The 24,686-nt window shown below is 35.5% G+C and overlaps 1 protein-coding gene across 2 annotated transcripts; it reads left to right on the top strand.

Annotated features, from left to right (window-relative positions):
* The first annotated feature begins 215 nt into the window (after positions 1-215).
* On the top strand, positions 216-24,425 carry STK38 (serine/threonine kinase 38). Of its 2 annotated transcripts, none has more exons than XM_039323291.1 (14): positions 216-402; positions 1,477-1,612; positions 8,112-8,163; positions 8,269-8,391; positions 9,801-9,884; positions 11,298-11,421; positions 12,387-12,541; positions 13,945-14,047; positions 15,962-16,023; positions 17,251-17,368; positions 17,592-17,715; positions 19,365-19,460; positions 19,642-19,736; positions 21,009-24,425. In XM_039323291.1, the coding sequence occupies exons 2-14, from the start codon at positions 1,482-1,484 to the stop codon at positions 21,137-21,139; spliced, it is 1,398 nt and encodes a 465-aa protein (XP_039179225.1). In that variant the 5' UTR covers positions 216-402; positions 1,477-1,481; the 3' UTR covers positions 21,140-24,425. The 2 variants fall into 2 exon arrangements, with proteins under 2 accessions (XP_039179225.1, XP_039179226.1); XM_039323292.1 differs by lacking the exon at positions 216-402 and adding an exon at positions 596-1,034.
* Positions 24,426-24,686: the final 261 nt, after the last annotated feature.

Here is a 24,686-nt window from a genome sequence, read left to right as displayed (position 1 = left end):
ACAACCCGCGTTGCGCAAGAAAAAAAAAATCACCAAAGTCTTTATACAGCGAAAAACTAATTTAATCGCAACTTCGCAATAGCCGATGAGACAACCAGCGCACGCGCGCCTCTGCACTCATCTAAACAAACTGAACGATCCCGCCTCCGCGAAGACCCTGGCCAGCCAGCCAGCCGCGCCTCCCAAAGAGGGCGGAACCTGGAGAGCTTTTGCGCATGCGGATGAGGCCAGGCTTTTGAGCTGGCGCTTGTCCCGTCGCAGGCTCCGGCTTTCTTCCGAGGGGGAGGCGGGGTTAGGCCTCCCGAGCGGCTTTCTCTCTCTCGTGTCCGGGGCCTGAGCGGGAATTCATCGGCGAAGCTTCTTCCTTCGATTCCCAGGCTGCCCCATTGGAAGAGGGCGCTGGTAAGTTACTCTCCTCCCCGCGGCTCCTTGTCCTTTCTCTGTCTTCAGGATCCACCTTTCTACTTCCCTCGAAAAGTTATGCCCGGCGGGCGAAGACCTCTCCTCCGGTGCCCATCGTGCTGGGCTCAGCTCTTCCCTCTTTGGTGGCGTGGCCGTATTCCGCGGAAAGGGGGGGCTCTGCTTCCTCGCCCCCTTTTCTAGACTTGCTCTGTCGATCTTTAGCGGGTCGCGCACCTGGCATCTTCCTCCTCTGCTTTCTTTGTCCACACCTGCAGTCTTTTGTTTCCTTTCCGCGGAACTTTTTTTAAGGAGGAAAGCGTGCCCGACTCATTTCGTAAGGGTATATTTCCAAGTATGGTTGACACGCGGGCTTGGTTAAAGGAAAGCCTTTGATCTGGGAGGATTTAAATGATCAGGGATGATTTTTAAGATTCCTGTGGTATATGAACAATGGCTGAGTAGCAGCTGCAATCGTTCAGGAAACTTTTTCGGATGTGAAATCAAGAAAAAAAAAGATGTTAGTGATCTTTGAACATCTCTTCGAAGACTCTTTTGGGTCGAACTAAGGAGAAATTGCAACTGGGATACCATTCTAAGCAACTGCATATCATTCCTTGTAAAGAGTACTGAAGGTGATTCTAGATTGGCTAATTATGTTGGCGGCATGAAAATAGGCACAGGAACTTCATTAAAACTGCTTTAAGCGTCATAAATATTGACAGCTTTGCAACCAATTCTGCTGCTTTTGCTATCTTTAATTTCCAATAATTTAAGTAATCTTTTACATGTTGTTTTAAAGGAAGAATGAGGGTGCCAAACATTATTCAGTGACTTAAATACTGCACTTCTTTCTGTCTTGTTTATAACTCCGGTTAAAAAAAAGAGGAAGTCTAGTGTGTGAAATATTTTGTAACAATATAGTCTTCTAATGTGCTTCCAGTTTGGATTACTACTTGTTTTTGTATTGAATTTCTGTGTAGTCAGTATGAATATTTCCTTCAATTAAAATATGCAGTGTGTAAAGAACCTAGCTTTCTTTCAAAATCTGTTTTTTATTTTTCTTCCCTTCTCAAGTAATTATGGCAATGACGGGTCCGGCACCTTGTTCATCTATGAGTAACCATACTAAGGAGCGAGTTACAATGACAAAAGTGACATTAGAAAACTTCTACAGTAATCTGATTGCCCAGCATGAAGAAAGAGAAATGAGGTAAAATCTTTGTTATATGAATATGGGATAGTTTCTTAATTGCAAGATTAAAAACTTGAATGCCTCAAGTGCACTGATCTTTTATTATAATGAACAGTTTTTGTAACATTTCTTTAAAGTGCCCTAACAGTAAATATTTCTTGATTACCCTACTAGTCTCTACTTTATGAAAATACGTGGAAAGTTTTTCCTGAATTAAAAGTTGTTTTTCTTCCCCTAGCTTAATGCTTTCTTTCTTTTGATTTCAGGGTGTCCAGTATAAACATAACTTGTGTTGCGAAATATGCTTGGCTTGATTGAGCATGATAATCAAAACCAGGCTTTCTAAATACACTTTTTCTTTTTCTTGCAAATCATTCCCTTTAAATCATATATTTTTATTTAAAAAACTTCTTTGTGCTCCGAGAAGGTCCTTAGCAGTTTGTGTATTTCTTTAGATAGCTGTCAGAAAATACTTTTTTATAAATGTACGGTTCAATATATACACATTTTATTTCATTTGCAGTATTTAATACATATCTCAATTTTTCAGTTTAGAAGTTATTGCATAAACCAAGAGGTCCCCAACCTTTTGAGCACCAGGGACCAACTCCATGGAGAGAGGTTTTTCCATAGACCGGAGGGGGCATGGTTTTGTGTGCTACCTGCATCCTGTGGATGGGGCTTTCCTTGTTTATGCGGCCCAGTTGCTGGCATGCCGCAGTCCAGTACTGGTCCACAGACCGGGTTTTGGGGACCCCTGGCATAAACTAAACAAGATAAAACAATTTTAAAAGAGCACTAGGTACAGTAGAAAAGCATGATATTAAATATAGTAGTTGGGAAAGTAAATATAGACATTGACAATGGCCCCCAATCTTTTGAGCTCCAGGGACTGGATCCATGGAAGGCAGTTTTTTGTGGACCAGGGGATGTGGTTTTCCACACTGCTTGGATCCTGTGCATGCATGGATGGGGCTTCACTTGCTTGCATGGCCTGGTTTCTGGTGGATCACAGACCCATATTAGTCCATGGCCTGGAAGTTGGGGTTCCCAGCAGCATGATATTGGATCTTTAAAGATTGGGAGGAAGGCCCATAAAGTAGAGTTCCTAGTGAGGGGGAAATTCTTAAGGTACATGTGTGTTAAGCTACTTAAATTAGATGTGATTTTTTATTTTAAGTAGTGGAGAAATAAGACTAAATTTTCAGATTGTAGGGGAGTATAAGAGTAATACGGTAGTAATCAAGATGCAATGGATGAGCCTGTTGTTGGCTTATCTCATAAATGGTAATTTAGCCCAGGTGAAAAGAAACCATGAAGCACTATTTCTGATTGTTCAGAGACACTCTGATTTAATTAATCCTCTTGAACTGAGGCTGGGAATTTATAAATTACACTGGATTCTAGAATTCATTTGTAAATTTGATTAACATAAAAAAAACTTGATAGAAACTTAAAGTTCTATGTTTTAAAAACATTTGCTATCTTTTTTATATAGTAACTTTTGGAGCAGAGCTCAGATTCCCATTGGACTAATATGAATGCTTTTGAAAGACATTCTGCATGAATACAGAGTGTGTTATACATAATGTACACAGTAATTGAATACTCTCATTGGTTGTAGGTTATATTGCTAATTCCTATACTCTTTCTAGATTGTTGCTCAGTATATTTGAAGACAATTTTGTATGAACACATTGCATTATAACTCCATATGTCATGTTGGCTAGACTTTTGGGGAAATGCAGTCCCACACAAAACACGTTAGTATCTTAAAACAACGATAACTTTCCAAATATTATCTCACTAGCTATATATCATGTGTATCAATCAATAGAAAAAAAACATTTTAGTATGCAGTAAGCAGAGACTTACACCCCTCCTCCCAATCAGTCTTCATCAGTAGCAAAGGGAGCACAAAATAATTACTTTGTCATCATACATATTCCTGATACACTTTCTGCACTATGTGTTTTCCAATTTCTTCAATTTTCTTGTGAGAAAATATTTCATTATTTCACCCCCACCTTGTTATCCTCAATGCTAAAAGGCTGACAAATGTTAGTTAGAAAAACAATGGGTTAAAGATATGTATTTGAAGTTGAGGTAGTAAAGCCTTTTTGATGTAGGAAGTAGAGGTGATCAGATTCTGCCAACCTTTTGAAGTAATCTAGACAAGAAGCACAAACCATGAGTCCTAACACTATCTTTATTGTAAGGTGTTACAATGATGGAATCTTGCATGTCTGAATGCATTTTTGCCTCTTTTACTTTCCAGGAAACTTAAAGAGCCCCTTCTGACACTTCCCATGCCCCTTTCTCCTGTGGACTGAGATACCTTTTGCATAATGGTTATTTAGACTACACTCTTCTTCTTGTCTTCCAATGACATTTTAACATAAAATTACAGGTTCTGAATTCTGGTACAGGTTCTGGTTATTTTCACTCAGTTCTCCTCTTGGAGCTTAAAAGTGGTACAGTGATTAAGATATTGGAGTGGAGATCTTATTCTAGTCCACATTCAGCTGAAGCTCAGTGGATAACTTTGAACTGGCCAGTTTCTCCTAATCCCACCTATATGTTGGGAAAAATAAGTGGATAATTTATTGTGTACATTAACTTGAAATCTTGAAAGGAAGCTGGAATAGAAACCTAATAAATATGTTCCCATTATGGAAATATTAAAGTTTTATAGCTATGTCTTAAACCACAAGAACCTTTCAGTTGTTTTTGTAATAACTTTTGAGTGTGTACCTCCCTTCCTTTTCCCCCCCCCAGTTCAAATTGGGTAGGTTGACTCTTTTAAAAAGCAAGTTTAGCTGTAAACAACACAAACAACTTAGTTTAACTTGAAATTAAGTTACCTAGTTTACATGAAAAGTAGCATTCATCTTGTATTTCTAATAGTCTGCAGTGAATGAAATCTTTAACAATACAGTATTTTCTATCTCTTCTTCTTTTTCTGTTTTGGAGGCAGTAATGAATGAAGTAGCCATCAATCAGGCAGTGTAATAATAACTAACTTTTGTAGATTTACCTGGAATGCAGCATTAAAAATTTAAGATGCTCTTCCACTCCATTAGTATATGGAAAGTGGATAAGCTTTTTTGAATAGGAGACTAAAAGTAACAACCTAAATTGAAAAGGAGGGTAGTGCAAACCTAAATAATGGAAACATTTATAAGCCAATGGTTATGCTTCACTTTCAATTTAGTTAATATAGATTCAGTTTTATTCTTTATTATTCACCCAAATAAGTTTATTAATGAGGTGAATAAATCAGGATAATGGATCTTTCATTACCTTTTACTAATTTCACTTTTCAAGAGTCACCGGGTTGAACTGAGTGATGTAAAAACTAAATAAGTAAATGAAAAAATAAAAACAATCTGCATACATATACGTTGTGAAGTTTGTCTTCCTAGGGCTGAGAGCAAAATGATCGGCCCTAGGTCACCTAGCTGATATTTTGCCTAAGGCAGGACTAGAACTCACAATCTCCTAGTTTCTAGCTGAGTGCCTTAACCGTTATACCAACTAGCTCAAGTTATGAATATACTGTTTTAAAAACATTTTTTCTCCCATTAATCCTTTCTGTTGAGTCTTCACAATTCTAAAAACAATTTTAAAGCTGATCATCAGACAGTCCAATCCTAATGGTAGATGGCGGAGTAACATCCATCCAATTAATTCTGACTGAAATATGATGCAATCAACAGTGGAGGCTGTGCAGCTTACATCGGCTTTCCTTCCACAACATATCAGCTCACATGGGGCACATTACAGTACATAGAATAGATCTAAAGCAAAATGTAAACGTTGAAGCCTTTGGAAACCCATTTCCATGATGCTACCATCTTTTTTTCCTTAGATATGAGGAGTGGGCATTAGTATGTGTAATAGTTTTCAATATATACAAGTACAAAATGGTCTTTTACAAAGAAGATCCTAAATTTACATGAATGCTAAGGTGTTCTATCTACATCACTAGTAAATAACCAGGAAAAAGATCTTGGGGTTCTGAAGAATAGCTTAATGAAACACAATGTAGTGTTCTGTTGCCATGAAGGACATGAAATTATGCAGAATTCCGAGCTTTTTAATAAATTTTGGATTGGAAAATAACTCATTCCTGAGGGAGATTCTATATTTCTGAAAAACTGTTTAGTTCATTCATTCTAGTCAGACATTGAAATAATTACAGCTTTCCCTTTAACAACAGTTATCTGTTTACCCACCCTTTCCTTCCTTTTGCTGCTTATTGCTGTGAGGTGTTTCCTTGATAAGAAATTTCATTGGGGCACATAATGGAACAGACTACAAAGCTGTGTTTCTACTAAAGGCCTCCTTCTACAGGAGAAGAAAATGTGAGGATCCTCTACTGGTTTTACTAGTTTTGGACCATGTTAGATCATATTAGTTTTGCATACTGTATAGGCTTTTGGAATTATTTGGCTGTTTGAGTTGCTCTTCCTTGTCTTTGCAGATAGACATGGTATCACAGATGTAGTTGTGATGGTCTCTGATCACTTAAAGGGGAGGGGGACTTTCAGTAATCTTTTCAATTAAAAGATCAGTTATGGGGCAAAACATTTCCTAAGAGAGAAAGAGTGCTGGACAGTCTTCTTCTGTAGTATACAGCCATGCTATTTGTATGTTGTGAATTAAAGACCAGTAAAAATTGTATGAAATAAATTCAAATATATTTAGCAGTTCTACCTTTTAATTATAAAAAATAAGAGTGATTGTTAGTTTAACTTGCCAGTGAGGGCTATAATTTTCTGTTTATTGCTTTTGACCTTCTAGAGTTGTGGAGAGCTGGAGGCACTGTATTACAGTGGCTCTGCTTTTATTTCCATAGCTGTTTCTGAAAATATTTTCTGCCCTTTAGTAGTTATAATGAAGGAACCCGCATAAATTTATGTTTTTTCCCATATAGTTCAGTATTTATATGAAACCACTGAATGGGATCAACAGATGAAAAGAGATAAGGTACAATGATGCTGATGACACCTAGCTCTTTCTCTTGTCCATTAAGATCAGGTGAAACTGTACAGATGTTTGAAGGCAATAAGATCAATAAGATAATAAGATGAAAATCAACAAGAGAGTGGATTATGGATTATTTCTTCCTAGATCTAGAGATTAGGGAAGTAAGACTGTTCTGGTTAAAATCACACTCTGAAGGTATTCATGCACTCTACATTGTCATTGGAGGCTAGTAACTAGCAGAATAGAATCTCTTATTACCTCTTTCGTCTGGTTTATTAGGTCTGGCCATCCTCAATATAAATAGCCTGATCACAGCAGACTTTGCTTTTGTAACCTGCTAATTAGATCATTTTAAAGGGCACTAGATGGGATAAAATACTGTATATTATAAATATTGTAGCAAAGTATGCAGATGTGAAATGACTATGGCACGATCCACATAATTTTAGCCCTTAAAGAACAGACCTGGATCCCAATTTATTACCAATCTCAGTTCAAAATATTAATTTTAACACATATAACTCTGATTACTTAAATGAGTACCTTTATCTGTATTGTTCACTAGTGCCAATGCAAATGTGTTCATATTATTATCAAATGAAGCCAAGATTTTTGGTATTTATAACAATACATTTCTGGGGTGGCATTTTGGCTCTGGAATGTATTTTCACTGGAAATTAGGTTGGCTAATTTCAGTACCAGATGAAAATTTTATACCAGCTGTTTTGTTTTATAATCTCTATATACTGGAAAATGATGGAAGAAGTCCCCCTCCCCTTTTTTGCACCAATCAGTGTTTATTTTACTGAGTTTTTAAATAGTTTACAATTATATTGAGACCATTTTTATGGTAAGGATAGAATTACCCTGCTTTTTATTGAAAGGAAGGTAATAATATAATATGAGAAGTTTAAAGGGCTTTCAAAATTATATTGCTATTTCTCTTTTGTTTTGTCATACTTAAGTTTACTTTTAAAAAATGAGAATTAATGTGAAAGTATAGGAAATCTGCTTTTCATATTTACTCTGCAGTATGGTAAAATTGTTTTGTGCACAGAGGATCAGATATTAGATAGGGTTTAATATGAAGCCTCTACATTTTCCCTATTATCTCAATTACTTGTTTTTTTTATCATAAATCTGTATTGCTCAAAGTAGTAAGATGTTCCATGATTGACTTATATTGTTGCATAATGTCTAAAACTTGTTTTGGCTGTAATCACATCATTTTTCATACTTTGGTGTGATCTTCTTTAACAAATAAAAAGATAAATGACTTAAGGTTATTGATCAAATCCCATATACTAAGCAGGATATTGGAAAATAACGTATTCTGAATTTAATTTTTAATTTAATTCTGAAATTAAAACAGTTTTAGTTCTAATCAAGAAATGTAGTGAAAATACAAACTCAAATTCCCCACATTGTTTCTCGTTTTTTGAAATGATTTTGTTGAATATTGATATTGTATGCATCTAGACAAAGAGGAATTTCCTAATCCATGGTATTTTTAATTTTTTTTTAGACAAAAGAAGCTAGAAAAAGTGATGGAAGAAGAAGGCTTAAAAGATGAAGAGGTATTATTCAATGTGCTAAAACTTGTTGGTGATTATGTACCAAAGCTGTTGCTGTGAATGACTAGACTCTAATTTTTGTTGTTTCTTCCTTTGAAAATATATTAGAAAAGAATAAGAAGATCCGCACACGCCCGAAAGGAGACAGAGTTTCTGCGACTGAAAAGAACAAGACTTGGACTAGAGGATTTTGAGTCTTTAAAAGTAATAGGCAGAGGAGCGTTTGGGGAGGTATGATCTTGAGACTAATAATGTTAGAAGGACTAAGGATTTGAAGTTTTAGCAAATGGCAGAGCCATTTGCAACACACACACACACACACCCCTTTCCGGCCTTGGAAAATAAACAGGGTCATTCCTGGTTAGTACTTTGATGGGTCTGTACCAGATCTAAAAGCTAGATTGAGAAACTGAAAATATATCCTGGAAGAAGGCAATGGTAATTTCTTGTCCAGAAATCATGCTGATTTACATAAAAAGATGCACAGTTTTGGGTAGTCTTATTTTTAGTGCATGTGTTCTGATTACCAGTTCTTTTTATATGACTATAATAAAGATGTCAATAATTCAGTATGCCCTCTAAAACAAATGAATAAATAGGCAATAATTGATTTTTAACATTATTATATTTTGCCAAATGATGTGGAGTTTCATGTTGACCTCCATAATAATCTTCTAATTTCTGCATCCTAAATTATATTTTTTTTTTAAAAAAAAAAAACTTGAATATTTGATTAATTAGAAGACAGTATTTTATTGGCTAATCTGAAAATCAGCTAACATCAGTTAACTTCATTTTTTCAACTGTTTAAAAGTTTTAATTTATCCACTAGGAAACCAGCATACTGTTTGCATTGGATTCATATATGTTTCAGTTTGGTTTTAACTTAGACCAATGAATTCATTAGTCATTATGATTTATAAACCATGTTTTATAACTTTGCATTATGTTGATTTATTAAAACATACTATGGTTTAGCATAATGAGTGAATGTAGCCACTTTTCGTTTTGTTTGAAGTTTCATCATGGTGCTGTTACAAATTATTCAAAATCTTTGCTTATCTTTTGGTAATCATGTCCCCAATATTACTTTTTGGAGTTGATTTTGAAGCCACCTCTGTGATTGCATCTGTCCTATGGTATGAACATACCCCTGCAGTGCAGGGATAAGGGTTTTTTTAAGGAATTATTTTAAAGTTATAATCATTTTTTAAATGTTGTAATCTGCTTCAGGATGTTTACATTGAGAAGTGATATATAAATATTTAAAATAATATCACCATATTGGCTAGTGTTCATTTAGATAGCATTTTTTTTCTGGGGCTGTTGAAGTTGTTTGTTACACTAATAAGGAAGCAGAAAATGTTATCATTCATCCTTACTGCAGTGAAACAGAAGTAGGTAACCCAGTGTCCTAGATTATATTTTATACATCAAGTCCTACAGGTCATGAAAGTGTTGATTGGGACTTATGAGAATAGCAGCTGAAAACATGTGGAGGGCACAAGATTTCTTCCCGCTGATCCTCATGTATATGCAGTTATAAAGAGAGAAGTCAATTTCTGTCACTGTTCACCTTAGCAGAGAAAACCTGAAATATCTGAAGTATATTAACACAAAAACAATTGGTGTCTTTCTAGGTGCGGCTTGTTCAGAAGAAAGATACAGGGCATGTATATGCAATGAAAATCCTACGAAAAGCTGACATGCTGGAAAAAGAGCAGGTAAATGTAGTTTCCAAATGGTTTTGCCACCTAATTCTTACTATTGACATTTGGGGGGAAAAAACATGTTTTTTGATCAAGCCTTTAGACTGGTAATTGGATTCTTGAATTACCACTCTGAAAATAACTGGAATTTCTGGAAGGTAAACAATACTTTTCTTGAGGAAACAAAAACAGTCAATTGAGTCACTAAGTTGACTGAATAATAATTCTGATATTTTTGAAACTTTAGCAAAAAAAATGTATGCTTGTAGATGAGCTCCTTTTGAATTTGTGTCCTTTCCATCTTCATTTAAATACTGTTGAATTGTTAACATTTATTTTACAAAAACTATTGACATGGATGTAACGCTCATTGAAATAAACATTTGCAGAAAGCCTAAAGAAATTGTTCTGAATGGCATTGTAATTGTGAATATTGAACAAAGGATATATTAGGAACCAGAGTTGAATGAATGGTGATTATTTCAGCATGTAACTAGAAGACAAATTGACCGATTAAAAACAAATTAAGTTTATTTCTATGTGTTTCCGGCTAATTATTTCAGCTTTTGATTTTTAATAGATATGCCTTTAATGGAAACTACAGTGGGTCTCAAATGCAGTAGCCAGGTTTCTGTTGGGTATCCCTCACTGGAGGCACATAACATCAGAGCTCAGCTCCACTAATTACCCATTGTGTTCCAAATCAAATTCAAAAGTGTCTAACATATAAATGCCTTTCCTTTATGTGGGCAGGTCCCTAGCTATAATGACTCATCATTCTTTAACCCGGAGCTCTGTTTATCTACTAAGGATCTGCTGAAGATGTTGCCCATGAAGGAGACCCACCTAGAAGGATATTCTGATCACTTTTAAAATGTAATTTGAAAATCTCCCCTCCCCCAAAAGGACTTACTAATATAGATTTTCCAACTGCATGTTATTTAAAATATTCTTTGGCTACATCATTAATATTAATTTTGCAATTTATAAACTACCCTTTGCACAGTGGAAATGCAAGTGATTAACAAAATAAATACTGAATTAACAATGAAAAGAACATTTGCCAGAAATTATGATTCAAAAGTTAAAAAGACTAATAATAAAGCAGTGTGGCCCTGTATATATTTCTCTTAATAACCCATTCAGTATAGCCAATAGTAGATAATTGTTTTTGCTGTAACTCAGCAATATGTGAAGGACCACATGCTTCCTATCTAGTCACTGAAGACTTTAATGAGTATATTGTACAGAAAAGTATCTGTATTAGATCATGGTTTGTTATTTTCATGATGGCTTATGTGTCCCAAATGGCAGTCATGCTACTGGGTATTCATAAAAAATATGATAGATGTAGAATGCCTGAATGCCTTTTACAAATATCTGAAAATGTACCTCCAGCTAAACATTCATTTATATATCCATCTCCAGGTTGGTCATATTCGAGCAGAACGAGACATTCTAGTGGAGGCAGATAGTTTGTGGGTTGTAAAAATGTTTTATAGCTTTCAAGATAAGCTAAACCTCTACCTTATCATGGAATTTCTGCCTGGAGGTAATTATTTATTATTGTTTGTTTTTGAATTGCTTACTTGTAAGCTGTTTATTTGAATCAGTTGTTGGAGATATACAGTCTGATTCTGAATTTAGTTCTTGTTAATAGGTGAAAACTTGCTTGTAAAATGAAGTAGTATGTGAGAGTTTAGCCCATCAAAAACTTGCTGCTTGTGCTGGCATTCCTACCAAAGTAATGACTGCCCTATTTTATTTATTTATTTATTTATATTTATTTATGAGACTTATATACCGCTTTAAGTGCAAGCACTCTCTAAGCGGTGTACACCAATAAGCAATGTATATATATATATTTACATTGCCCTCAACAATCTGGGTCCTCATTTTACCTACCTCGGAAGGATGGAAGGCTGAGTCAACCTTGAGCCGGTGAGATTTGAACCGCTGACCTGCTGAACACAGTCAGCTAAAGTGGCCTGCAGTATTGCACTCTAACTGCTGCGCCACCTCGGCTCAATTTATTGTTGGAGAAGGGAGTTTAATCAAAGCCTGTCAGCTTATTGAAGTAATGATTGTGCTCTATTTTATATATTTTCTGTGTGAAAAGGGAGCATAATCAAAGCCTGTCAGCTTATTGCTCAATATCTATCTTTTTAGAGTCATAGCTAAACTTGTAGTTACTAGTTTTCTTAGCTACAAAATAATCTGAAACTTTTAAAAAGAAAAAAAATAGGTCTGAGGAAATTAAGAGTATATTCAAAAGTCTCTCCCTCTCCCTTCGTCTGGTCTCCTCTCCTCTCAAAATAATAAAATCAAGATACAAATAAAAAGGAGTAGATGAAATTGTTTTACAGGAATAAAGATTTTGTAAAGAATACAGAGTACCTTTCATGGTGTAGCCTCCGTTAAATGATATGCTGATATTGTGTTTATAAAATATTGTGCTGATACTGTGTTTATAAAAGAGGTGAATTAACTTATCTTTTTTTTCCTTTGTGCATGCAGGTGATATGATGACGTTATTAATGAAAAAAGATACCCTTACAGAAGAAGAGACTCAATTTTACATAGCAGAGACTGTGTTAGCTATAGATTCAATTCATCAACTGGGTTTTATTCATCGTGATATCAAGCCAGATAATCTTCTCTTGGACAGTAAAGTATGAGTGCTGTTTATTAGCTAGCTTTTTTTAGCATTTCTTAGTAGAATGCTAGGCTTTATTATTTTTTAATTATTTAGAATAATTCTAAATAACGTTATCTAGAATAAAACTATCACTATTCTAGGTTTGAACTCTATATACTACTAAAACTCTCATGTCTGATTGATTGTTTGTAACCTTCAGTTGAGCAAAATAGTGCATCATAAAGCAACAATTATTGAATTAATATATCTCAAATGGATCAACTTAAAATCCATTTGAACTTAAAGAATGGGTCCAAAATCTGGGACCCATTAGTCCCATGGTGTTGACATTTGGCAATGTTATGGCCACTTCAATTCTATTGCAGCTGTGGCACATGATCAATGTTTCCAACGCTCCCTGCCAGCTTCTTACAGGGAAAGTCAATGGGGAAACGGCAGGAAGTTGGAAATTGCTCCTCTAACCTTTTTTTTTTGCCTGCCCATGGTCATTCTGTTTCTCTGTTTAGGTAAGGAAATATCTCTAAAACGATGATTCAGTGAGTCATGGGTTGTCTAGTAGAAGTCTATTGTTAGCACCCGTGACTTAGCTCTTAGTTGAAATATTGTCATGGCACTTGAAATATTGTGCAGGGGGCACAATAAATAAGGAAAATATGCAATTTTGTTAGCTAATAGCCTTTCTTTAGGACATTTCCTTATACTTTTTGCTTGCCTTCAAGAAAGAACATATTCAAATGGGGCTGCTTCTTAGCAGCTTTATGTGTAGAAGTGGACTCATGACAATTAAATGATTTTGACTGAAAGCAAACTATTGTTTTAAAATACTTTTTAAACATACTTCCACAATATCTTAAGTAAATATCTGCATTTATAGAACATGTAACATGCATGTTTGCATTCTGTCATTATGGCCCAAGATGTTAGCCAGTTAAAAGGGATTCTGCAGCCTGGGCAAACCTGATCATTCTAGCTTTGCTGAAAATGAAAATATATATGGTTTTTCTCAGGGAAGATCCCTGAACAATAATTGGCAGGCATCTAATGGAACTATTGCACAGTTCACTTTTCTGTTCACTGTTACAAGAAAAGTATGGATGCCTACCACTGAATGACACAGATGTGATTGAATCCTTGTATGATATTATTGATTTGATTAAGAATTCCTGGGGTTCTTACTTAGATTACCTTTTGTTTTCCTAATTGATTTAAAGAACCCACCTGATTCTGCATATCTGATTGTGAGATTAATATGCAAAGAGTAGCATACAGAAACTTTCTTTTTTTATTTTATTTTAAAATGCAAAAGTTAACTAAAAAGAAAACCAAATGTGTAATATTTGCTAAATATTTAGTGTTTGAATGCTATTGTGTGCTGTTACTTAATTCTCCTGTTTTCGCATTCTTGTTTACTTTCAGGGCCATGTGAAGCTGTCAGACTTTGGTCTTTGCACAGGACTGAAGAAAGCACATAGAACAGAATTCTATAGGAATTTGAGCTATAATCTTCCAAGTGATTTCAGTAAGCCTTTTTATATCAAACTTGTAATCACCCAAATAATTAGTGCCCTCAAATATTCTTTTGTTTTCATCAACTCTGAGTCTTCCTGGTGGTCTGTATGTTTAGAAGAGCTTGTTTCCTTTGTGGGTGGCTCTCATATACATTTAATTTAAAGGATTTCTAGTTATTTAGCAGAAAAGTAGTTTATGTAAAGTAAGTAACAAACAAAACTCTCTCTACTTTCAGGCAGGCTATGTTCAGGCACAATATACACACAAAAAAGAAAGGTACTGACTAGAAAAAAGTAAAACAAGCAAACCTGGGCATTACTTCATAAAACTCTTATAAACAGGCACATTGTCACTCTTGCCTGTCATGATATACAGATAGTCCTTGGTTAATAATCAGTCACTTAATGACTGTTTAAACTTACAACCCCTCCCCAAACTTCTCTCTCTCTCTCTCTCTCTCTCTCTCTCTCTCCCTCCCTCCCTCTCCCCCCCCCTCTCTCACACACACACACACCAATTCACATAATTGCATTTTGGGTACTTGATTGGTTGCAACATCCCACAGGCATGTGGCCCAGATTTCCAATGGTTTTGCCTGCTTCTGGCAAAAAAATGCCCCTTTGAGAGAATGGATTTTGCTTAACAGCCACATGGTGGCATGCTTTATGACTGTCATAAAAACAGTTATCAAAACAAATTCATAAATGACTCAGATGAGGGAATAGGAGGGGAACTCATCAAATTGTGCAGATGACACTAAACTGGCAGGAATAGCCAACATCCCAGAAGACAAGCTCAGGATCCCAAAAGATCTTGATAAACTTGAACAATGGGCACTATCCAACAAAATGAATTTTAATGTGGAGAAAAGCAAAGTTTTACATTTATTCAGGAAAAATCAAGTATAAGTACAGATTAGGCAAGACCTGGCTCACAAACAGTAACTATGAGTAACAGTAACCTTGGAGTCCTAGTTGATGATCACTTGACTATGAGCCAGCAATGTGCAGCAGCAGCCAAAAAGCTAATACAATCCTGGCTGTATAAACAGAGGTATAGAATCAAGATCACAGGAAGTATTAGTACCACTTTATAAAACCCTAATACGACGACACCTAGAATACTGCAACCAATTTTGGTCACCATGCTACAAAAAAAGATGTTGAGACTTTGAAAAAAAAAAGTTCAGAGGAGAACAACTAAAATGATCAGAGGCCTGGAGACTTAAACATATGAAGAACGGCTGCAGGACTTGGGTTTAACTAGTCTAAAGAAAAGAAGAAACGGGTGACATGATAGCCATATTCCAGTATTTGAGGGCCTGCCACAAATAGGGCATCAAACTATTCACCAAAGCATCAGAGGGCAGGACAAGAAACAATGGTCGGAAACTGACCAAAGAGAGAAGCAGCCTGGAATTAAGGAGAAAGTTCCTATTCCTGGTAGCATCATGAATTTTGCCACATTTTCTGGCAATAACATGAAAGTGGTTTGCCCAGCCTTCTTACAGGATTAGTTTTACTTCCCAGTCTATTCTTCAGCCCTGTTATTTCTGGTGGTGTCCCATCCATCTACTAAGCAAGTCCATGCCTCTTTAAAGGCAAACTAAGTGCAGCTATCTAGAATGTATGGTCTTCAGTTAGATGAAAAATTAAATACATGTTTGATTAAATATATATTTTAGAAATATTTATTAGTGATATTCATACAAATACAGCCACTTTCTTCTTGCACTAGTTTATTCTTTTCTTCGCATTTTTTGGGAAGAAGAGGGGAGAGAATGTGGGCCATTAGAATTGAGAGCAAATATGTAAAAAGACATTAATCGTTTTATAAATATTTCTTCTCTTCAGCGTATTGTTAGATTAAAACAATTTCACATGGAAAATACCAGTGTCATTTATCTTTGGTTATTTATCTTCAGCTTTTCAGAATATGAATTCCAAAAGAAAAGCAGAAACTTGGAAAAGAAACAGAAGACAATTGGTAGGTAGCGCTCTCTGGATAATGTATCTTGTATTGGTTCATTTGAAGCAATACTCTGCTGTTCAACCAAGAAAGAAAGAAATTCCTTTAGTGGCTCACATAAAATTAGTTACAAACAGGAGAGTCCTTGCAAATAAGTATGTGATCATAAATAACACCAAAACAAACAAACAAAACAAAAAAGATAAGGGAAGAAAAACAAACTTGGGTTCTAGTTCTTAAAACAAATGGAAATAGTTGCGAAGGGAAGTGAAAAATGAGTGGAACTGGGGTCTCAGCAAAACAGGTGCAGGAGATACCCTTTTCTGGGAGGGGCTCTTCTGTAATTAATATTTCTCTGTTCTGTTAGTGCAGGTTAGATAAGGCTGTTCTGTACAGGAAGAGTACAGGTGGTAAGCATTGCTACTGGTCAAGGCAAGGAGGGACTTTCATCCAAACTGTATTCCTCTTGTGTAGGGGAACCTTTTACATACGTAGATGGTACAATGCCTGAATTCACATAAGAGCAGTATTGTGACTAGTCTATAAGATCCTACAAACCCCTGGAGAGCATTGGAAGATGGAGTAAAATAACCTGCATTATAATATCAGGTTGATATTGATAGAGGACATGGTCTAGCTAGCAGCATATTAGATTTCCTCCATTGGTAAATCATACTTTTCCTGTGTGAAAGATATTCAGGCTGAGCAGTGCCTCAGATGTGATTTTTGAAAGATCTGACAGACTTTGCACAAGTGAAACTGTATCATCGATTTTTAGTGCTGTGAAGCAAATTATCTTTTCTCAGGATTATGAAATCCTGGAGAAAAGCAGCTGCTTTAAGGCATTGCAGACAGACACCAGGTATATGTATTTGGGAAAAGCTTTGCAGGATAGAATCCAAACAATGGCACAATCTTAACACTTGTTGACATTAGACTTGATATTAAATATTGCAACTGTTAGCCAAACCAACTTAGCAAATAGAAATGATATCTTATAATATTTGCATTAATAAATAATTCAGTCTGAAGTAAACTGCTCACCAGAAGTATAACATTTGTGTTAAATATTGACTTAGAAAATACCATCCAGACTACCCCATCTCCAGGTTTCACATCCCAAGAATGTTTCAGGGAATTATTACAAAAGCAGTATGTCTTGCATAATTTTCTTTGGCTACTCCAGTCCTTTGTTCACAGATGGAATATTTCTAAAATCGTTGAATAGATACCGTTTCATTTCAGGCTTTCTCCACCGTGGGAACTCCAGATTATATTGCTCCAGAGGTCTTCATGCAGACAGGGTACAATAAGCTTTGTGACTGGTGGTCACTTGGAGTCATAATGTATGAGATGCTAATTGGTAAGGGATAACATAGTAGATCCAAATTAGAGCTATAATATGGTCACAGATCTTAATCTGTTCCTTAATTTCTAAATAGAATATGACTTGAGGTATAACATTATCTTGATTTTTATTTGAAGTTGTAATGTTTAACTTTGAAATGAAATGTATACAGATGGGAATTGATAACCAGTATAGGCTTCATAAATCCCTGATCTAACTTTTATAATATTTTTCTCAGGTTACCCTCCTTTCTGTTCAGAGACTCCTCAAGAAACTTACAAGAAAGTAATGAATTGGAAAGAGACTTTGATATTCCCCCCAGAAGTTCCTATTTCTGAGAGAGCCAAAGATCTCATTTTAAGGTACCTAAATCTATAATTGCTAACTTTGAAGTCTTTGAGAGTGATGAAACTGATATTTTGGTTTTCATTGCACAACCTTTAATATTCAGTCTTCAATGATTTGGCTTGTCATTTTCTGAAATTATAAAATTGTGTTTTTATAACCTATCCAACTGATATTCAAGAATATAAGTAGAGATGTTCAAGAAATGAAAAAATAGTTCTGTTTTGAGCTAGGAACGAACCATCATGTTCTAGACATTTTCCTGAACTGTTGGGTAAGCCATGATTTGGCAGAAATAGAATTCAAAAAATTTAGGTTGATTTTCAGAAGAACAGAATCTGGATTGGAGAGCAAAACTAGCAAGGTTGATGCACATTGTCCTCTACCTTGCTTCCAACAGTAATTTGTTGGCCCATCTGCCTTCTTATCTTCCCAGGTTCACCATTCCCTCCTTTCTCTCAGCCTGTGCTTTCAGCCCCCCTCCTCCCATCTGGTTCACCTAGCACTTTCCCTATACTTAGTGTTACAAACAAACTGGAGACTGTTGGGTGTATTCCAGATCACGAAACATGTTTGTTTCCTTCAAACAAACACACAAACAAACAAACGAGATTTGTCAGGCTTGGTCCATATTCTGCATAAACTGAATATACTATATTCAAAAGAGCTAAATAGCTTTTTTAAAATGGTACCATGTCTTTTCTTTGTTTTTTGACTATTTTCTTTTGTATTTAAGTTTGTTCCAAATGGTGCATAGGTTTGGTTGTACTTATTTAACTAACATTTCATGAATAAATTAATGGAATGTATAGCTAACATGGCTGCTGCAATCATGATTATATGTAATGTTTGGTCCAGGAGGTGGTCTGATTCTGAATACTATTACTGAGGAACATGAGTGGGTGGATGCTATTGCACTTGTGTCTCTACTGTGGGATTCCCTTAAATATATGACTGATTATTAAGAAGTAGAATACTAGAGCTCGTAATACTTTAGCATAGAACTGTGCTGGGCCAAGTCCACCTTCACCATCCAGTGGGGGCTTAAATTGTTTCCTATTTTCTTGAAAAGCCTGCTCTTACAGTGAGAAAATATTTATCCTGATCACATTGTAGAAAGTGGGGAGGGATCATATTCCTGTATATTTTACTTTCTAGAAACTGAAAGTTATGTATCTGAAAGTCCAACAGAAAAGTTCTTATAAGACATTCAAGGCTTGTGGAAAACGGTGTTTTTCATACAAAAACAGTATTTCATTAGTATGTTGATTTCATCCATTTAGCATTTTGATATATCAAAAACAGTATTTTTTCAGTATGTTCTCTAGTTTCCTGGAAAGTTGTAAGGCCCTGCACTTTTTTCCAGTTTGTTTATAGCAGTAGTAACAGAGTAACAGAGTTGGAAGTGACCTTGGAGATCATCTAGTCCAACCCCCTGCTCAGGCAGGAAACCCTATACCATTTCAGACAAATGGTTGTCCAATCTCTTCTTAAAAACCTCCAGTGTTGGATAAGCACTTACACTCTTATTTTTTTTTAGGTTATTAAGGCTTGCCTTAAGAAGCAGTTGGAATGAATATATTTGTCTACTGCAGATACTTTCTTTTCTAGTTAGTAGTTCTTATTTACCTACTTCTGAATCCTCCATGGTGTCTTTTGTCTTCAGATTTTGCTGTGAATGGGAACATCGAATCGGTGCCCCAGGTGTTGAAGAAATTAAAACAAATCCCTTTTTTGAAGGGGTTGACTGGGAGCATATCAGGTGCAGTATTTTCTTCTCAGCTTTTGTTCAGTTTTCTAACCGAATCACACAGTGGAAAGGCTGCAATAGCTGTAAGCATGGTCCAGACTGAGTTTCAAAAGCACTTGTGAGGTAAATTTGGTTTTGAACATATTATTTTCCCTTGCAAGACCAGTTATTTAACACTGATTCTCTTTTACAGGGAGAGACCCGCGGCAATTTCCATAGAAATCAAAAGTATTGATGACACATCAAACTTTGATGAATTTCCGGAATCTGATATCCTTAAATCTGCAGGTATATTATTAATCTTTTTGTTTTATTTTATTCTTAGGGTGGGGCCTTAGCTTTCACTGATTCTCTCAAGAAATAGCCTTTTCAAAGAAAAAAATATCACTTAGGATCAGGGTGGATCTGTAGTAGAGAGTCAGTCTCTACTTTGGGGATGACATATCTACTCTTAAGTTGTATGAAAAAGTTTCTCCTCCAGACACAGAGGATTCTGGGAACATTAAAATGTTCTGTTTTTCTTTTGACAAAACACGTAATAAACTATTTCTCATTATAGAAGTTTTATTTCAGAAAATTAGCAGACCAGTTCTGAAATGTCCAGATTGACATTATCAGAAAGAAAATCAGAATGTTGTAGGGTTTCCTAGAATGGTATGTTTTGCATATCCATGCTGTTAATTTTGCCTTAGCTGATGGCAATACGTAACTGGCCTTGACTGATCTCAGAAGCAAAGCTGGGGTAATCCTTATTAGTGCCTGGATACAGTAGATCAGTGATTCTCAACCTTTCTAATGCCGTGACCTCATAATACATTCCCCATGTTGTGGTGACCCCCAAGTGGGTGTGGCCACCAATAAGAGGGAGTAGGACAGCTAGGGAAAAGGGAAAAAAATGGCGGACAGCATGGTTTGGTGACCCCCGTGAAATGGTCATTCGACCCCAAATGGGGTCCCGACCCACAGGTTGAGAACCACTGCAGTAGATAAAACCCAGAACTGGGAGCTTTAAAAAAAAAAAAAGAACCCCAAAGTTTAGAATTTGCTACAGTCCAGTTTTAAGATCACATCTAAAAGAAGGCTGGCCAGGGCTATAGAGTAAGAATGATATAAAGCAGCTGGCATCTTTGTGATCTTAAAAATTTTTTCCCCCTTTTTGATATTTTTGGTATAAAATGCATTGTCATGGATCCCTTTTAATTTCATACATGATTAAATGCTTGAAAAAATTATTTGAGAAACTAGTTCTCTCAGTTTAGCAACCGATCTAATTTGCCTCCTCGTTCTGTGGTAGGGTTGATGTCATGCTCTTTAATGGCTTTCTTTCTTTCTTTCTCTTTCTTTCTTTCTTTCTTTCTTTCTTTCTTTTCTTTCTTCCTTCCTTCCTTCCTTCCTTCCTTCCCTCCCTCCCTCCCTCCCTTTCTTTTTTTTTAACTTCAATAATACACACTCAAGCTGAATGACAATATTCTTCCATCTTGCAATTCTCTAATATTTGCAACAAATTTCTGTCCTGTATTAAATGGTCTAATATTCCTTCTGAATTTTGTTTTTCATCAGTGACCACAGGTAACCATCCAGAAACAGACTACAAGAACAAAGACTGGGTCTTTATCAATTATACATACAAGCGGTTTGAAGGCCTGACTGCTCGAGGGGCAATACCATCCTACATGAAATCAGGAAAATAACAGCTCTTTGCTACATGGTTTACTTTTGTCTCAAAACTTTTACCCCAGGGCTGTGAATGTTTGAAGAGTGCAAAATAACATCTTATGCTCTGTTTACATTACAAGTGATGGAATGGGGAAATTCCACAAATCGCACTTACAGATGCATTTGCAGATTTTATTAATTAATCTTTGGGCTTAGGTAACTTTTTAAAGACTGTTACTTCATCAACAAAGGAAAGAGCAGGCTTTTAATTACGAATATGACATGTTCTGTCTTACAAGTGCTGTCTGAAAATACAGCTCAATTCTAAGGGCTAAGGCATTACAGAAGAAGCAGAGCAGTAATTACTATGGTGAGAGAGCTGATTCTCAGTAGTTTATCCCATAGGATGGCAAAATCTCTTTTGCCTTAAATAGAGGGCTATTCGTGGTGGTTTTTTTTTTTTTTTTTTTGAGATAGCATCTTTTTGGTCCAATAATGGCTTCAAAACTTGCTGCACTTTACTGCTGGTACTAAAGTAGTCATCTGGAAGTATTATGCCTTTTAATAAATTTCTGGTATGTATAACATTATGTATTCTATAAGCAATGTTATGAGCAATGGGGGCAATTTCTAGTAAAACCTGTTTAAAGAGCATTTTTTCTATTTGGTAAAAAAAGCAGATCACTAGTAACAATATTAACACTTTGTAGGCAATACTGTAAGGAAATGGGAAACAATATGTCATCCTTCCCTTCATACTTTCAGATCTTTTACATATCAAAGCCAATAAATTGTGATAAAAAGAAAATGATTCTAAGATTTCAGAATTTGGAATTTTATCTTTAAAATGTTTGGTACCACTGAGTGGAGAGCTTCTATAGTTTTGTAATGCAAATTACATGAATTGATATCATTAAATCGAAGTTTCTATTTGGTTATTGTGGTTGCATACACTGGGCTCTTTGACAGTATTATGATATTCAGGTTATCCACGCAAATCCCTAGTCTCTGCACAATGTATCATTTACTATTCTCATTTACTGATCTGTGCCTGTGATTTAATTTTTAAGTACGTAGAATGATTGATTTTCACTTGCGGCACAATGATTATAAAGAAACATACACCTAATGCATTTGGAAACAAAAAAAAAAAAAAGGAAAATCAGGATTGACCTGAAAATTATGTTGCAGAATACTTTTAGGTCCATTAAATTTTTTAATAAAATAATTGAATAAAACTATGAAGCTTTAATATATTCTGGCTCTTATATATTAATAGGCAAAGAGCAGCTAAAGTTTTTTGCTCATATAGATCAAATTCAGGAAGGATATGTTAGTTCCGGTTTAGGAGGATTATTCAAAAGCTTCTGTTCTTTTTGAAAGATCTGAAGCAGCTTGCAATAATATCACAATGAACATTGCTTCAACCATTCACATTGACCATAAATTGTTTCATTCTGTTTCATCTGTTCTTACCCACTGGACTTTTAAAAAACAAAAACTTCTTTTAACGTAGCTACATACATGCCATAGTGACATACCTGTTCTCTGAGAATGTGCATGTGCCTTTCTACCATATAAAGCAGTAATGTAAACTCTCCTCATCCTTATTTTCAATGCCACAAGTTTTGCTTTCTATCTCCCAAGAGTCTGAGAAACGCTGCTACTCCAAGTAGCTTTCTAGATGTGAATATACATAGAAACGTCAGTGAGGAAAAAGCAAATGAAATATTTGCATTTAACTTGGAGAAGCCTAAAGGGAAGCAAGACTTGCTTCTGCTTTTAAGTATCTATGTGCCTAGTTTTACAACTACCATGTTTGGACGTGTCTCATCCATAATGAGGCTAAGGTTTTGCTTACTTGTAGATAATGATGGATTTGAAGTTAGATTCTGGTGCTTGCTAAATATTGAAAACATGTAGCATATATAACTGGTGCTTAATAAGCCTTAAAAAAAAGCTGTAGAAAACTCTCAGGGTAACCAGATAGCTTAAGAGAGTTGACCAGCCAATAACTTTTCAAAGGGAAGAACATTGTGTTACATTCTATGTCCATTACAGTAATGTATTTCTTTTTCATTATGACATTATGCCACAGTGTGATAGATTATGAATGCAAGGATAGTATGCATGTCGGTAAATTGAATTTACAGTACAAGGTGTGATTTTACTTGTCTTTTGTAATTAGGAAATATCTAGAGGGATTTTTTTTTTATTTTAGTGAAGTTGAATAAAGCATATTGCTATAAGCAAAAGACTAACTTGGAGTTCTGCAACTGGACAGTGGCCAAGATCTCAGTAGACTATCCTGATACTCTGTAGTGTGCTTGTTTGCCATTATGACTGTGGCTAAATTAAGGACACTCACAAACAAGGATAGTATATTAACAAGCTTATGAAAATTAAATCTATTTCATTCTTTTTTTAAAAAACCCTGCCATTTCTCCTTCCATGGAAGCATTAGAATTTGGATTCCAGTGATTTGGGAACACTAAAGGTTCTCACAAAATGGGTCATGTATTTTAATGCATAATGTTGGCACCTAACCCAGTTTAGTGAGTGGTCCATATGAACTTGACTCCTTATTCCTTCTCATCTTAACCCCAGCTATATTGGTATTGATCTCAAAGTGAATTAAAAGTCCCAGCTAAGTAAATTTAAAATTATTAAGTTCAAACTTAAAGGGAACCCTGTTAAACCTTAATTGCTCTTATTGTCAATGTTATTGGGAACTCATAAGCATAATTTGGCTGCACTGAAGTACACAATTCCCATAGGCTGCCACTTTCATATTGCTGGCTCTTGACATCTTGCACAAGCTCATAGTACTTTTTGAAAGTCACTTTTCTAGGATGACACTTCCTTGTTCTAAAGTAATTTTAGGTCTAATTGGCCAAGCAATTCTATCATACTACTAAATGCAAGTTGCTATATTTTGCTGAGCTGAATTATTAGGTAATCACTGGTGTATCTCCCACATACCTCCAAAACTGCAAAAGTTTTGAATTTTGGCCTGTTGGGATATGGCAAAAAATAAAAATCCTGGCTAAGCTAAATATAAGCAACACACTGCTGGTTGTGTATGATTCCTAGCAGGTTATACTACACTTAGGTACTGACTAACCGCTGTGCCTGGGTTCTGCCTTATTTTGGTAGATGACAATTATTTTGTATCTGCATACGGCTGTTCTGAAATGCAATGTACAATTTAGTACACTTTGTATGTGATTTGTTGGTTTTATTTAGAGACCAATTCTATATGGAACAATCTTTGCATTCTGAAATGTTTAAAATTCATTTTCAATAAATGTAGTTTTGCTATTTCTTGTGGTTTTCTGAATTTGAAAATGTACTAAAAGTTGCTTCATTGTAATTTATAATCAGTATGTGAGTAGATGTATTTGTTCAGCATATTTTTCAAATGCAGTTGATGCAAAATTTTATTCCCGTTACTAAATTTATATACTTGCAAAAAATCAACATTTAGGAAAGGAAGGCAGGAAGAAAAGGATACATGGCATCAGGATGTTGATTAAAGGAAAACTAGAATTGTCTATATAAACCTTTTTTGTTACAATAATA

The sequence above is a fragment of the Crotalus tigris genome, unplaced genomic scaffold, assembly GCF_016545835.1.
Source record: "Crotalus tigris isolate CLP2741 ecotype Arizona unplaced genomic scaffold, ASM1654583v1 scf7180000024167.7108832, whole genome shotgun sequence".
NCBI classification, from domain to species: Eukaryota; Metazoa; Chordata; class Lepidosauria; order Squamata; family Viperidae; genus Crotalus; species Crotalus tigris.
The sequence above is the reverse complement of the archived record's forward strand: the minus strand, read 5'-3'. Positions and strand labels throughout refer to the sequence as shown.

Bases quoted from the DNA above. Each gene is read 5' to 3' on its own strand.
- STK38 (XM_039323291.1), top strand. From the start codon at position 1,482: ATGGCAATGACGGGTCCGGCACCTTGTTCATCTATGAGTAACCATACT. The intron at 11,422-12,386 runs GTAATTATTTAT...TTGTGCATGCAG, and splicing joins CATGGAATTTCTGCCTGGAG to GTGATATGATGACGTTATTA. The intron at 17,716-19,364 runs GTACCTAAATCT...TTTTGTCTTCAG, and splicing joins GCCAAAGATCTCATTTTAAG to ATTTTGCTGTGAATGGGAAC.